Source organism: Delphinus delphis, chromosome 5 (genome assembly GCF_949987515.2).
Source record: "Delphinus delphis chromosome 5, mDelDel1.2, whole genome shotgun sequence".
In the NCBI taxonomy this organism is placed as follows: Eukaryota; Metazoa; Chordata; class Mammalia; order Artiodactyla; family Delphinidae; genus Delphinus; species Delphinus delphis.
The window spans coordinates 137,565,600-137,579,791 of NC_082687.1; the positions used below are offsets into that span (position 1 = coordinate 137,565,600).

At 45.5% G+C, this 14,192-nt stretch overlaps 1 protein-coding gene across 3 annotated transcripts in view; it reads right to left on the reverse strand.

Annotated features, from left to right (window-relative positions):
* The window catches only part of FAM193A (family with sequence similarity 193 member A), a 174,113-nt gene extending 163,945 nt beyond the window's left edge, over positions 1 to 10,168 (reverse strand). For all 3 annotated transcript variants that reach the window (XM_060013078.1, XM_060013079.1, XM_060013077.1), the window contains exon 1: positions 9,746 to 10,168. In XM_060013078.1, the coding sequence (XP_059869061.1) occupies positions 9,746 to 9,973 (228 nt within the window). In that variant the 5' untranslated portion in view covers positions 9,974 to 10,168. The remainder of the gene's footprint in view (positions 1 to 9,745) is intronic.
* Between the last annotated feature and the right edge of the window lie 4,024 nt (positions 10,169 to 14,192).

Genomic DNA, 14,192 nt, shown 5'->3' on the forward strand with positions numbered 1-14,192 from the left:
TTAAAAGAAAGCTGGAATGGCTATGCTAGTATCAGACAAAGCAGTCTTCAGAGCCAAGAAAACTACCAGGGACAAGAGGAACATAAATGAAAAATAGGGTCAAGTCACCAAGAAGACACAACAAACATAAATGTATATGCACCAAACATGAGATCTTCAAAGTACATGAAGCAAAAACTAAACAAACTGTAAGGAGAAATGAAGACATCCACAATTTTAGCCAGACTTCAACACTCCTCTCTCAGCAATTGACAGAACTAGTAAACAAAAAATCATCAAGAATATACAATTAATGTATAACTGATCACTCTGCTGTACACCTGAAATTAACACAACATTGTAAATCAACTATACACCAATACAAATTTTTAAAAGGAAGGAATATAGCATTAAACAAAAAAATCTAGCTGACATTTGAGAGATCACTCCACTCAATAATAGCAGAATAGGGACTTCCCTGATGGTGCAGTGGTTAAGAATCCACCTTCCAATTCAGAGTACACAGGTTCGAGCCCTGGTCCAGGAAGATCCCACATGCCGTAGAGAAACTAAGCCCGTGTGCCACAACTACTAAGCCTGCGAGCTGCAACTGCTGAGCCCGCGTGTCACAATTACTGAAGCCCGTGCTCCGCAACAAGAGAAGCCACCACAATGAGACGTCTGCGCACCACAACGAAGAGTAGCCCCCACTCACCGCGACCACGGAAAGCCCACGTGCAGCAATGAAGACCCAATGTAGACATAAATAAATAAATAAATAATTTAAAATAGTAATAGCAGAATACACATGTTTTAAGTGCATAAGTAATACCAAGATAGACCATAAAAACCTTCAAATAATTCTTCAAATAATTCTTCAAATTCTTCAAATAATTAAAATCATAAAAGCATGTTCTCTGGCCATACTGGAATTAGACTAGAACACAGAAACATGATAACAGGAAATTCAAGAACATACTTTTAAATAACCCGTGAAACAGAAAGATTCAAGGGAAATTAGAAAATGTTTTAAACTGAATGAAAATGAAAGTACAACATACCAAAATTTATGGGATGAAGCTAAATTATGGCTAAGAGGGAAATTTATAGCATGTGTATATATACATATATATATATGTATACACACACACACACACATATATATATATAAAGATATGTATATTGAGAATATGTATATTAGGAAAGAAAAATAGCTTCAAATCAATAATCTAAGCTTCTACTTTAAGGAATTAGAAAAGAAAAATCAAAATAAACCCAAAGAAAGAAATAAGGCAAAGAATAAAATATAAAATTAAAATTAAAAAAAAATTTTTTTTTTTAATAGTGAAATCAGGGCTTCCCAGGCGGCGCAGTGGTTGAGAGTCCACCTGCTGATGCAGGGGACACGGGTTCGTGCCCCGGTCTGGGAGGATCCCACATGCCGCGGAGCAGCCAGGCCTGTGAGCCATGGTTGCTGAGCCTGCGCGTCTGGAGCCTGTGCTCCGCAGCGGGCGAGGCCACAACGGTGAGAGGCCCGCATACCGCAAAAAAAAAAAAAGAAATCAAAAAAGAAAGATAATAGAAAAAAATCAACAAAACTAAAAGTTGGTTCTTTAAAAAGATTATAAACTTGAGGAACTTCTACAAGACTGGCAGAAAAGAGAGAAGACAAATTGCCAATATCAGGAATCAAAGAGAGGACACAGACCTCCACAGACATTAAAAGGATAAAAGGAACACTACCGACAATTCTGCACACATAAACTCAGCAACTAAGTTGAAATGGACCAATTCTTTGAAAAGCACAAACTACTAAAATAGAAGGGAACGATTCTTAATTTGCTTTATGAGGCCAGCATTATACTAACACCAAAGCCAGGCAAGGACAATATAAGGAAACTACTTACGTATATCTTATAAAAAATAGATACAACAAAGCACAACAAAATATTAGTAAAGTGAATCCAGCAATTAATTTAAAACGAGTAATATACCACACTCAAGCAGGGTTTATTCCAGGAATGCAAAGCTGGCTCAATATCCAATAATCAAAAATGTGATCTACCACATTAACAGACTAAAAAAGAAAAAACACACGGTTATATCAATAGATTCAAAAACCACTTGGCAAATTTTAACACCTATTGAGAAAATTCTCAGCAAACTAGAAATAGAAACTTCCTCAACATAATAATGGGCATCTACAAAAAAACTACAATAGACATCACACTTTATTGTGAAAGACTGAATGCTTTCCCCCTAAAGTCAGAAACAAGGAAATTGTACTAAAAGCCCTATCCAGTGCAATAAAGAAAGAAAAAGAAATAAAAGGCATACAGAATAGGAAACAAAAAAATTCACTATTCACAGACACAATTACCTACACAGAAAACCTAAACAAATCCACAAAAAAACTCTCAGAATACATGATTTTAGCAAGATCAACAGACAGAAGTTGAACACAAAAATTAATCACATCTTTATATACCAGCAATGAATAAAAAGAAACTGAAATTCTTAAAAACACCATTTACAAAAGTTGAAAAAAAAAATGAAATAATTTATGAATCTAAAAGACATGTACAGGATATGTATGCTGAAAACTATGAAACACTGATGAAAGAAATCAAAGATGTGCTATACATAAATTCTATCTCAATTTAAAAAAGAATCAAAGATAATCAAATAAATAGAAACACACACAATGTTCACAGACTGGAAGATTCAACACTGTTAACATGTCAATTCTCCATCAAATTGATCTACAGATTTAAGGCTACTCCTATCAAAGCCCAGCAGAATTATTTGTAGACCCAGACAAGCTGATTCTAAAATACATGCAAAAGCAAAATGACTAAATAGCAAAAACAATTTTTTTTTAAGTTGGAGGAATCACCTTGTTAATTTTTTAAGGCTCACAGTAATTAAGACAATGTGACATAGGCAATGGGATAAACCCACAGATCAAAGGAACAGAATACAGTCCAGAAATAACCCACACAAATAAGGTTAACTGATTTCTGACACAAGTGAAAAGTCAATTCTATGGACAAAGGGTATCCTTTCAACAAATGGGTTTGGAACAAACCTGACAACTATATGGGGGGAGAAAAAAAAGAACCCCTACCCAAATCTGATACCTTATACAAAATTAACTCAAAATAAATAATAGATCTAAATGTACAACTATGGCATTTTTAGAATATAGGAATAAAATCTTTATGAGGTTTTATAAAAGAAAGCGTTCTTAGACGTGATACCAAAAAGTATGACCCAAAAAAATAACTAGGAAGCCGAACTTCATCAAAATTTAATTTTTTTTCTTTGCAAAAAAAACAAACAAACCCAAAAAACAGTTAATAAAGTATAAAAACTAGCTACAGGGACTTCCCTAGTGGCCCAGTGGTTGGAACTCTCTGCTCCCAATGCAGGGGGCCTGGATTCTATCCCTGGTCGGGGAACTAGACCCCACATGCATGCCGCAACTAAGACCTGGTGCAGCCAAATAAATAATACATATTAAAAAAAAAAAAAAAGACTAGCTACAGACTGAAAGGAAATGTTTGCAAATCACAAATCTGACACAGGACTCATAACCAGAATTATAAAGAACTCTCAAAACTCAAAACTAAGAAAATAAAACAACTCAATTAAAAATAAGCAAAGTCCTAAAATATATAAATAAATAAAAATAAGCAAAGTCTTAAACACTTCACCCAAGAGTATACAAGAATGGCAAATAAACAAGTGAAAAGTGTTCAATAACGGTAGTCACTAGGGAGGGACTTCCCTGGTGGTGCAGTAGTTAAGAATCCACCTGCCAATGCAGGGGACATGGTTCGATCCCTGGTCCAGGAAAATCCCACATGCTGCGGAGCAACTAAGCCCATGCGCCACAACTTCTTAGCCTGCACTCTAGAGCACGAGAGCCACAACTACTGAGCCTGCGCACCTAGAGCCTGTGCTCCGCAACGAGAAGCCACCGCAATGAGAAGCTCACTCACCACAACAAAGAGCAGTCCCCGGTTGCCACAACTAGAGAAAGCCCGCGCAAAGCAATGAAGACCCAACGCAGCCAAAAATTAATTTTTTAAAAATAATTGGCACTAGGGAAATGTAAATTAAAACCACAACACCACTACACACCTATTTATTAATGGTTAAAATAATATCTACTGACAATAACAAGTGCTAGCACAGATGCAGAGCAACTGAACTCTCATCATTGCTGGTGGGAAGTCGAAATGGTGCAGCCACTCTGGAAAACAGTCTGGCAGTTTCTTACAATGTTACCACATGACCCTGCTCCCACTCCTTGGTATCTACCCTAGAGAAATGAAAATTTACTGTCACACAAAAACCTGTACACATATGTTTTACAGCAGCTCTATTTATTATCATCAAAAACTAACAGAAGCCCAATGTCCACCAATAGGAGAATGGATAACTGTGGAACATCCATACAACAGAATACTACTTGACAGTAAAAAGGAACAAACTACTCATACCTGCAACAACCTGGATGAATCTCAAAGTGACTAAGCTTAGTGAAAGGAACCAGCCTCAGGAAGTTACATACTAGGGACTTCCCTGGTGGTCCAGTGGTTAAGACTTCGGGTGGGGGTTGATCCCTGGTCGGGGACCTAAGATCCCACATGACTTGTGGCCAAAAAACCAAAACATAAAACAGAAGCAATACTGTAACAAATTCAATAAAGACTTTAAAAATGGTCCACATCAAAAAAAAAAAAACTTTAAAAAAAAGTTACATACTGTATGATTCCATTTATATGACCTCCCCAGAAGACAAAAGCACAGTAAGTGGCTGTCCAGAGTTTAGGGGTGGGGGAAGAGTGTGACTGCACAGGAACAGCAGGAGGGAGCCTTTCTGGGTAATGAAATTGCTCTGTATCCTGACAGTGGTACATGAATCCACGTGTGTTAAAGTCCAAACAACTGCACATCAAAAAATATAAATTCGGGAGAGTTCCCTGGTGGCCTAGTGGTTAGGATTCCAGGCTTTCACTACTGTGGCCCAGGTTCAATCCCTGGTCAGGGAACTGAGATCCCACATGCCACAAGCCCAATATACATACATACAAAATATATTTTACTACACGTTAATTTTTTTGATTAGCGTACAGTAAAACCCCTTAGAAAACCTCTCTGGCAGTATCTACTAGAGTCAAACCACATGTATACCTAGCAAATCCACTTAGGGCATATGCTCAACAAAAAGGAACACTCTTATCCACCAAAAACATGTACAGGAATGTGCATATCAGCTTGATTCATATCAGCCATAAAATAAAATAAGCCAAACGTCCATCAACATCAGAATGGATAAATTGTGGAATATTCACACAACGGAAAACTGCACGCCACGGAAGAGAATGACGACTTGCTACATCAACAACACGGATGCATCTCAAATATAATGTTCAGCCAAACAGCACCAGCACAGAGTACCTTTAAGTGAAATTCAAAAACAGGCAAAACACGTGAGGAAGTGGTAGGGATGACGAGGAAGAGAACAAGGGCACATTCTAGCATACTGGGAATATTCTTTATCTATATTCTGTATGTTGAAATATTGGTCCCATGTGTGTACACATACATAGAATATTGTATCACAGAGATGCTCTCTGCAGCTTTACCCACTGTCAAACTTAGCTAAATCACATAAGGTTCTAGATCTTTACTTCCTCAGGTCACTAAGGCAAATGTGCACTAGATAGTAATGACTAAACCTCATTTCGTCACGGCAGCTATTTCTACAACACAGGGAAGGCCTCTAAGTGCGTCCCAGTATACCCCAAGATATATAATCATACCATTTGACCACAGGATACACTGTATGGTGGCCTTTAAACATTAATAACATTATCTCCTTCTTGCCACCTTTTCAGCAATGAAAGAGGATTTACGTTATTACAAATGCTCCCTACACTACATGTTTCTCTGACTTTAAAACTGTAATATCACTGTTCGAAATGTACTTTGATCCCTACCCCAAACAGTTTCCTTTTATAAACCTCTAACAGCGTTACAAAAATAGCCCTAAATTCCCATTTGAGCTCTCCAAAAGTGTAAATTTTATGTAATTTGATATCCCAACAGCTAATAACACGGATCAATTTCCACAATACAAAAATTTTGGTAAATAATATGTGTATGACTTAATTTTGCACACCGATTCAACTACAGAATTCTGATGGTATACATATTTTTATTGTGTGTAAATTCCTAAATGTTTAACTGTTAAAGAGTGGGAAAAGCCAAAATCAGTTTTATTTGAAAAAGCAAAATTATTGGTAATATAAGGTTGTAAAAGTATCATTCACCTTTTTGTCCATAAGTAATATTCATTGTAGAAAAGTCTTAAAGCTTGAGGCATGTGCCAAAAGGAAAAAAGAAAGCCATCAGAACTTCCACCACAAAATATTTTGATGTGTATACCCTATCAGACCTTCCTATGCAAATATATATACACACAGACACTTTACAAAAATGGCCATGCCATGCCGCCTGCAGGATTCAGTTTTTTTTTTTTGGCCATGCCATGCGGCTTGCAGGATTTAGTTCCCGGACCAGAGATTGAACCTGGGCCCTCAGCAGTGAAAGCGTGGATTCCTAACCACTGGACCCCCAGGAAATTCCCACAAACACTGTTTTCTATTTTGTAAGCTTTTCTCTTTCTTAATACATCATGAACACTATGCAAATTACATTTTAAAACAGAAATGCAAAAAAGTAAGATATTTTCATGATATCCTTTCACCTACCAAGTTTTTCCTCAGGGCTAACCCTTTATTGTCACATTAGAGCAGACCAGCACACTAGGCTGTTAAGAGCGGGACTTGTCCAAGACGCATATCATCATTTTTACATCATCATTTCACAAGTGGGAACGCTTCATCAATAACATCCTGCAGCAGAGTCCTATAAAGCAAGCCAGGCCAGCCTCCTGAAAACAGCCATCAAGCACATGCACAGCACTGAGTGCCACGAGGCACTGTGTAAGCACCTTCCAGCCTCCACGCGTTTAATTCTTCCAACAACCCTAGGAGCCGGAAGCCACACCACCTAGAAAACACGGCCTGTGAGGCTCTGCCTGAGGGCACAGAACCTAACAAATTTGTGTCCCCTGAGCTTTGCACACCAGAGTTTTGTTGTGGGCCAAGAACTCTATAAGCTAAGTTATGTTTTCCTACTTATCCTACAGCCCTCATTTCTTTGTAGAAGCCACCTACATGCAAAAATGCCCTCTTTGCCTCAGAAGCCGCCTCTGATGAAGGTGGTCCTGGGTCTAACGCTCAGTGCTGTCCCCAGCACACTGGGCAGTGGGCCTAAGACCCCTCCTGAGAATCAAGACAGTCCTTACACTCTTACTTCTCTTAGACACCTTCTGCCCCGGTGACCCAATATGAAATGGAAACATGCACCCCAAGAATCATAAGCCTCTCTGGGAAACGCAGGGCCAGTACCCATTCACCATTACTTGTTGACAAACGCTGTCTTGGGTGCCTGTTCTGCCCTAGATAAGGTGTCCCAAAAAGCTCACCATCTGTAGGGAAACAATTCAGAGGTTTCAGAATTACATGAAGAATGTTTGTGATTGGCATCACCCTGTTACCATAAAAAGTATCTTTGATGCACTATTATTAAAACACTTGTGAAGAAATTTTAAAACTAAAGACATAGCTTTAAAACTTTAAAATATAGTAAAAAAGAATGTTTTTAAAGGTTCAGGTCACAACTCAACAGTACATAAGTAAAATAATATTAATAATTCATTAATAAAATACAACCAGCATTTTATTAATGAAATTGAACGAAAAAGAAAAGATCAAAAAGTATCAGAGTATTGTTTTGTAAAACCTGCTGTGTGAGTGTGTGTGTGGTATATTTTATTGCTGATAGTGGGTCATGGTCAAAACTCTGGATTCATAAGTTTAATAGAAAACAGTCTTGTCAAACAAAAATAATACTAGGTTTATGGTTGTGTGAGTTCAAAAGTGTGATTAGAATAATAACTGAGGGCTTCCCTGGTGGCGCAGTGGTTGAGAATCCGCCTGCCAATGCAGGGGACACGGGTTCGAGCCCTGGTCCGGGAAGATCTCACATGCCATGGAGCAACTCAACCCGTGCACCACAACTACTGAGCCTGCACTCTGGAGCCCGTGAGCCACAACTACTGAGCCTGTGCTCTAGAGCCCATGAACCACAACTACTGAGCCCGTGTGCCGCAACTACTGAAGCCGCGCACCTAGAGCCCGTGCTCCACAACGAGAGAAGCCACCGCAGTGAGAAGCCCGCGCGCTGCAACGAAGAGTAGCCCCCGCTCTCAGCAACTAGAGAAAGCCCGCACACGGAAATGAAGACCCAACACAGCCAAAAATAAATAAATAAAAGGAATTATGAAAAAAAATTAGAAAAAAGAATAACTGAACGGTTATTTTAGCCAAATATTGCAAAGTAATGGAGAATTATTAAACCTGAAATAACGGTATGAAAGGCTAGCATAAGAATTTTTACTAAATCAATAAAAATGGGTGTATTTTACACCCAACTACAGCCAATATTATAAACACTTTTGTAAAGCATTTGTTTGGGCAGACCTCCCAGCCTCCCCTCCCCAGCAGCAACAAACACTGCCCTTAATTTACACTCCATCGATGCAAATGCATAAGTCTCACCCTGGATCCCAAGAACTACACCTGTTTCACTCTCCAGTGTACTGGAAAATGGCAACCTCCAGGGCTACAACCCAGCACCCAAAACAAATCTGACAACATAATCTAAAGGAAGCTCCAACTGCAGAGAACACTGTGTATTCGTATAATAGTATAAGCATCAGAGAGCCATGCCATATGCAATGATTTCTTATCTGCTCTCACTACATATCGTTTCCAACACAACATTTAGAATCCCGCATAAAACAATTTCTGTCTCGGAATTTGGTACACAAATAAATACTCCTGATGAGGCTTTTGTTGTTACTGTTGCAAATGTCTTTAAAACAACTTAATTTAACAGTCCTAACAACATAACTTTTGAAAAAACCCATTATCTTTCAGGAGACAACTGAATGAGTGGAAATGACTGCCAACTGCATACCCACGTACCAGTACCGTGTCTTGTAAAGTGTTGTGACCAAGAGCGGAATAAAAGTGGCAACAATCCACAACTGGCAGAGGCAGTGTGTGCTAGCTGCCTTCAAAAGCAAAACAGAAAAAATTACTACTCAAATTCCTTAAGTTCAAACCCTAAATATATACCTGGGTAACCAGACGACCAATTACCTCTAAAAACTTTTTAAAAGCAGAGGTGAAGAGCCAGGGCCGCCACCTCCAAAGACTGTCAGGTATGTTTCAAATGACCGTTTTGGAGAAGAACAAGAAAACTTCTAGGAGGCACTTCCCGATGATCATTCGCCAGGCGTGGAGGAGGTGGGCACCGCAAGGGAAGCCCCGCTCGTCACCTGACTCACAATTATTCTGGAATTGCACCCGAGTAACCTCAAGGACGACCTCGGCGCGGGGCGACACAGCACCAGCCCGGATCCGTGACAGCGCCGTGCAGGTGGGCAGGCGGCGCCGCGCTCCCGGGAGATGCGGCACCTGGCGCGCTGCAGCCTGGCCCGAGGCTCGGGGCGCGGGTCGGCGGCGCCTCCCACCCCGGCCCGCGGTCCCCGCCGGCCCCGCAGGAGGCTGTCAGGGCGCCACCCGCCCGTGGCCCCCGCCCCCGCCCCACCGCCGCTTACCTCGAAGTAGCCTCCGGGGGCGGCGCCGCCCGCGCCCGCGCCGAGGGGCCCGTTGGCCGCCGCCGCGCCGCCCGGGGCTGCCAGGCCCGTGGCCTGGGAGCCGCGCAGCGCCGCCGCCGGGCTGGCCTTGCCGCCGCCCGCGCCGCCGTTGCCACCGCCCGAGCCGCCGCCGCCGCCCCGCTTGTTCTTCCGGCGCTTGGCCCCGCGCTTGGCGTCGGCCGGGCTCATGGCGGGCGGGCTGGCGGGCGGGGAGGGCGCGGAGCGGGCGCGGGGCCGCGGGCGGCGGCGGAGGGCGGGGAAGGCGGGGAGGCTGAGGCAGCGGCGGGGCGCTCCGGCCGGCCGCGGGCGGGGGGCGCTGCGCGGGGTCGCCTCCGGGCGGGGAGGGCCGGGCGGGTGGGAATTGCGGGGCGGCCGCTGGGCGGGAGCAACGGCGAGTCCACCGGGCCCGGCGCCGCCGCTGACCAGAGTTAGAGTCCAATATGGCGGACACAAGGGGAAAGGGATCCCAGTTTACGTCGGGGGAGGGGGAAGGAGCGGCGGGGAGGGGGAGGGGTGTGGGCGCCCTCCCCCCCCGCCTTACTCCGCCCTCCCGAGCGCCGCTCCCCCTCTGCCGCGCCCTCCCCTCCCGCCGTTAACTTGCGCCGGCACGCAGGCACGCCGGGAGCTGGAGTCCGCGCGCCCGCTCTGCTGCTGGGGCGTCCGGCGCGGGGACCACGATTCCCGTCAGGACGCGCGCGACCGAGCGCCCGGACGGCGCGAGGGGCTGCGGCAGGGGAGCTGGATGCGGCGGTGACGTCACCCCGCGCTCGCGCCGCTCGGCCCCACCCGAACCGCGCGGCCTTCTGGGACCTGTAGTTGCGCGGAGTGGTCTGGCCAGCTCAGGGCCGCGTCGCCCGCGGTGGATGAACTACAAGGCTGGCGGCGAGGAGTTCCGCCTCTTTGACAGCCTCCCAGACGCCCCAGCGCCCCGCGTCCCCGCCACCGGGTCTGCAGGCCGGTCCTGTCCCTGGGATGCGCTGGGCGGGCAGCTTCGGCTCTGGCCCGCCAGGAAAGGCCCGGTGACCTTGGCCCTGATCTGGGTTCGAATCCGCCTCCTCCACTGGCTGGCTCTGTGATCTTGGGCCGGGCCCCTCGCCCGTGTCCAGGTGACTCATTGGGACGAGAATGACCCTCCTCGTGGGTTAGGCTGTTCCGGAGGGCGCCTGGAAAGCGCTGGCCCGGGCCGCCGTCGGGTCGGGGACCGCCCTGGGCGCTGGGGCTGCCGCGAACCGGCAGACCTTGCCGTTAGCTTAGAACCCCTGGCCCGGAGGCACCCTTCTGAGCTCGCCCTCTCCCTGAGGTCCCGTGCAGCCGTCGCCCGGCCTCCCGGTGCCTTCCGACCCTGCACGGTCCCAGGGTGGTCCAGCCATGTCTTACGACCTCGCAATCACCCCACCGCAGAGGCCACGAACCCCGTCAGACCCTCCCGGGCCTCCCAGTGGGGCCGCTCCGTCTGGACCCTCCTCCTCCCCGGGCCCCTTGCCCATCATCAGCAAGCCCCAGGTACAGTTTTGCCCTTAGACCCGGACCACAGGAGTCCCTCGCCTGGGTCCCACCCATCGCAAACACCGAGACACAAAAAACATGGTTTGGTTCCTCTTTGGTTCCATGGCTGGTTACGGGACCGAGATGCAGAGAAACTTGGTGCTAGGATGTGTAGTACGAGGGCCTCCATTTGCACTGTTTCCTGGGCCCCGCACCGTTAGCTCTGGGCCTGCCAGGTGCCACTGCCTGGCCGTTACCCTTGCCCCAGCTGCAGCCGCGGCCTTCTAATCTCCTGACCCATTCTTCGTTCCACAACCGGAATGAGTCAATGTGATCAAATTAATCCTCTCTTTAAAGCCTTTCAGAGATTCCATGTTATGTAGGCAGAATAAGACCCCTCACCCCTCCTGGAGTGTCTTGAATGACCCTGCTGCTGAAGGTAGAGTTTGAGAAGGTGGGTGGGGTGCCTGCCTTAGCACCCCACTGGGTGGGCAGTGTTTTGGGCTGCCCCCTTCCCCATACAGGCTGCGTCAGACACTCCCCACTCGCACAGCCCCTGTGACTTCGCCTGTCAGAGCACATTGCGTTGGATTGGGGTTCTTGGTGCTCACCAGTATCCCCAGAGAAGTCAAGTCTTGGGCCGGGGGGAGCATGGGAGTGTCTGCATCCTGCGCCTCTGAACCCCAGCTCCTGCCAGGCAAGGGCTGGGCACACATCAATCCAGTATTTGCTGGATGAATGAATGACATAATAATGACCATTTGTCAAGCAATTATGCACCAGCCACTCTGCCTCCTGCTATATCATCTCATCTAATCCACACAACCGTTCTCGAGATAGGCACCATTAGCCCTATATTATGGATGAGAAACTAAAGTTCAAAGATGGTGAGGGATTTGCCCAAAGTCACCCAGATAGTCAGAGGCAGGGCCCAGATTCCAATTCAGATGTGGCTCAGGTGTGACTTTTGTGTTCCAGCAGAGCACAGGGTGATACAGTGAAGAGTCCTTCTGGCGCCTGGGGACAGGAGCAGCCTCTCTGAGGAGGTGAGCTGAACCAGAGCCAATCACCGTCAGAGCAAAGAACTTTGAGCAGTGCGAGACTCAAGCAGGGGGAAGCTCAGCATGTCCCAGGAACCAACAAAAGCAAGGTTGGGTTTTATTCTAAGTACAGCTGAGAGCCATGCAGCGTTTTGAGCAGGGACTGTCATGGTAGGATGTATGTTTCTGAGAAAACTCTGGCTGTTATGTTGAGAATGGATGTCAGGGTAGCAAGATTGGAGGCTGGCGCAGCAGGTGGAGGGGGTGCTCCTGGCGGACAGAAGTTACGAAGCAAAGGCATAAAGCAGCGGTTCTCAACCTTTGTTTTTCATTATCTCCCCCCTAAGGAAAAATTAAGATACTAAGGAGAAAATACTAAGGAATAAGATTTTGTCTGGTAGAGTTGAGCTTTGGGAGGGCCACAAACCACTGTAATATCTACGATTTGTTTCTCCTCTTAAGAATCAGTTTTCACCCCCTTGAGAACCAATAGGAGATATATATATATACACACACACACATATACATACCTATATATACACACATATATACATACATATACATACCTATATATACACACATATATACATACATATATACACACATACATGTATTTATACACACATATACATACATATAAATACACACATATATAATACACACATATATAAATGTATAAATATATATATATATATTTAAAATAAGGAATTGGCTCACACAGTGATGGAGGCTGACAAGTCCCAAGACCTTCAGTCAGCAAGCTGGAAGCCCAGGAGACCCAATCGTGTAGTCCAAGTCCAAGTTCAAACGCCTGAGAGCCAGGAGGGCCAATGGAGTTGTTCTAGTCCAAAACCCAGCAGGTCTGAGACCCAAGAAGAGCTGATGTTTCAGTTTGAGTCCAAAAGGTAGGGGAAAAAATGACCCAGCTCGGAGGCACTCAGGCACCAGGAGCTGGCTTTTTGTTCTATCCAGGCCTTCAGCTGATGGTATGAGTCCCACCCACAGATTTGTTTTTGTTTTTGTGTTTTTTAATTTATTTACTTTTGGCTGTGTTGGGTCTTTTGCTGCGCGTGGGCTTTCTCTAGTTGCAGCGAGTGGAGGCTACTCTTCCTTGTGGTGGATTCTCTTGTTGCAGAGCACAGGCTCCAGGCGTGGCCTTCAGTAGTTGCAGCACGTGGGCTCAGTAGTTGCAGCACACGGGCTTTGTTGCTCCTCAGCATGTGGGATCTTCCCGGACTAGGGCTTGAACCCGTGTCCCCTGCACTGGCAGGCAGATTCTTAACCACTGCGCCACCAGGGAAGTCCCCACAGTTTTTTTCTGTTGTTGCTGTTTTTTGTGGGGTTTTTTGGCTGCCTGGCATGTGGGATCTTAGCTCCCCAACCAGGGTTTGAACCCATGCCCCCTGCATTGGAAGCATGGCATCTTAACCTCTGGACCACCAGGGAAGTCCCCCACCCACATTGAGAAGGGCAATCTGCTTTACTCAGTCTACCAATGCAAATGTTAATCTCATCGAGAAACACTCTCAACAGACACATCCAGAATTATGTTTAACCAAATGTCTGGGCACCCTAAGGCCCAGTCATGTTGACCTAAACTAACCATCACAAGGGAGAATGCAGGACATAGGGCCAGAAAGGTCTATGTATACTGTTAAAAATAAAAGCAGCTCAGTCTGGCAGGAGCACAAGTGGTCACGGACTTGTGGGCAGTGACCTTGGAGAGGATTTAGGCATGGAGATGGCCACTCAAAGCACCCTCATGCTCTGGAAGGCTCTTAGAACCACTTACAGGAAAAGGCGGCATGTGTTGGATATTTTTGTAAAAGTCAAGTTTTATTACTTTCATGTGCAGTAAATATTAACCAAGATATGAATATGTA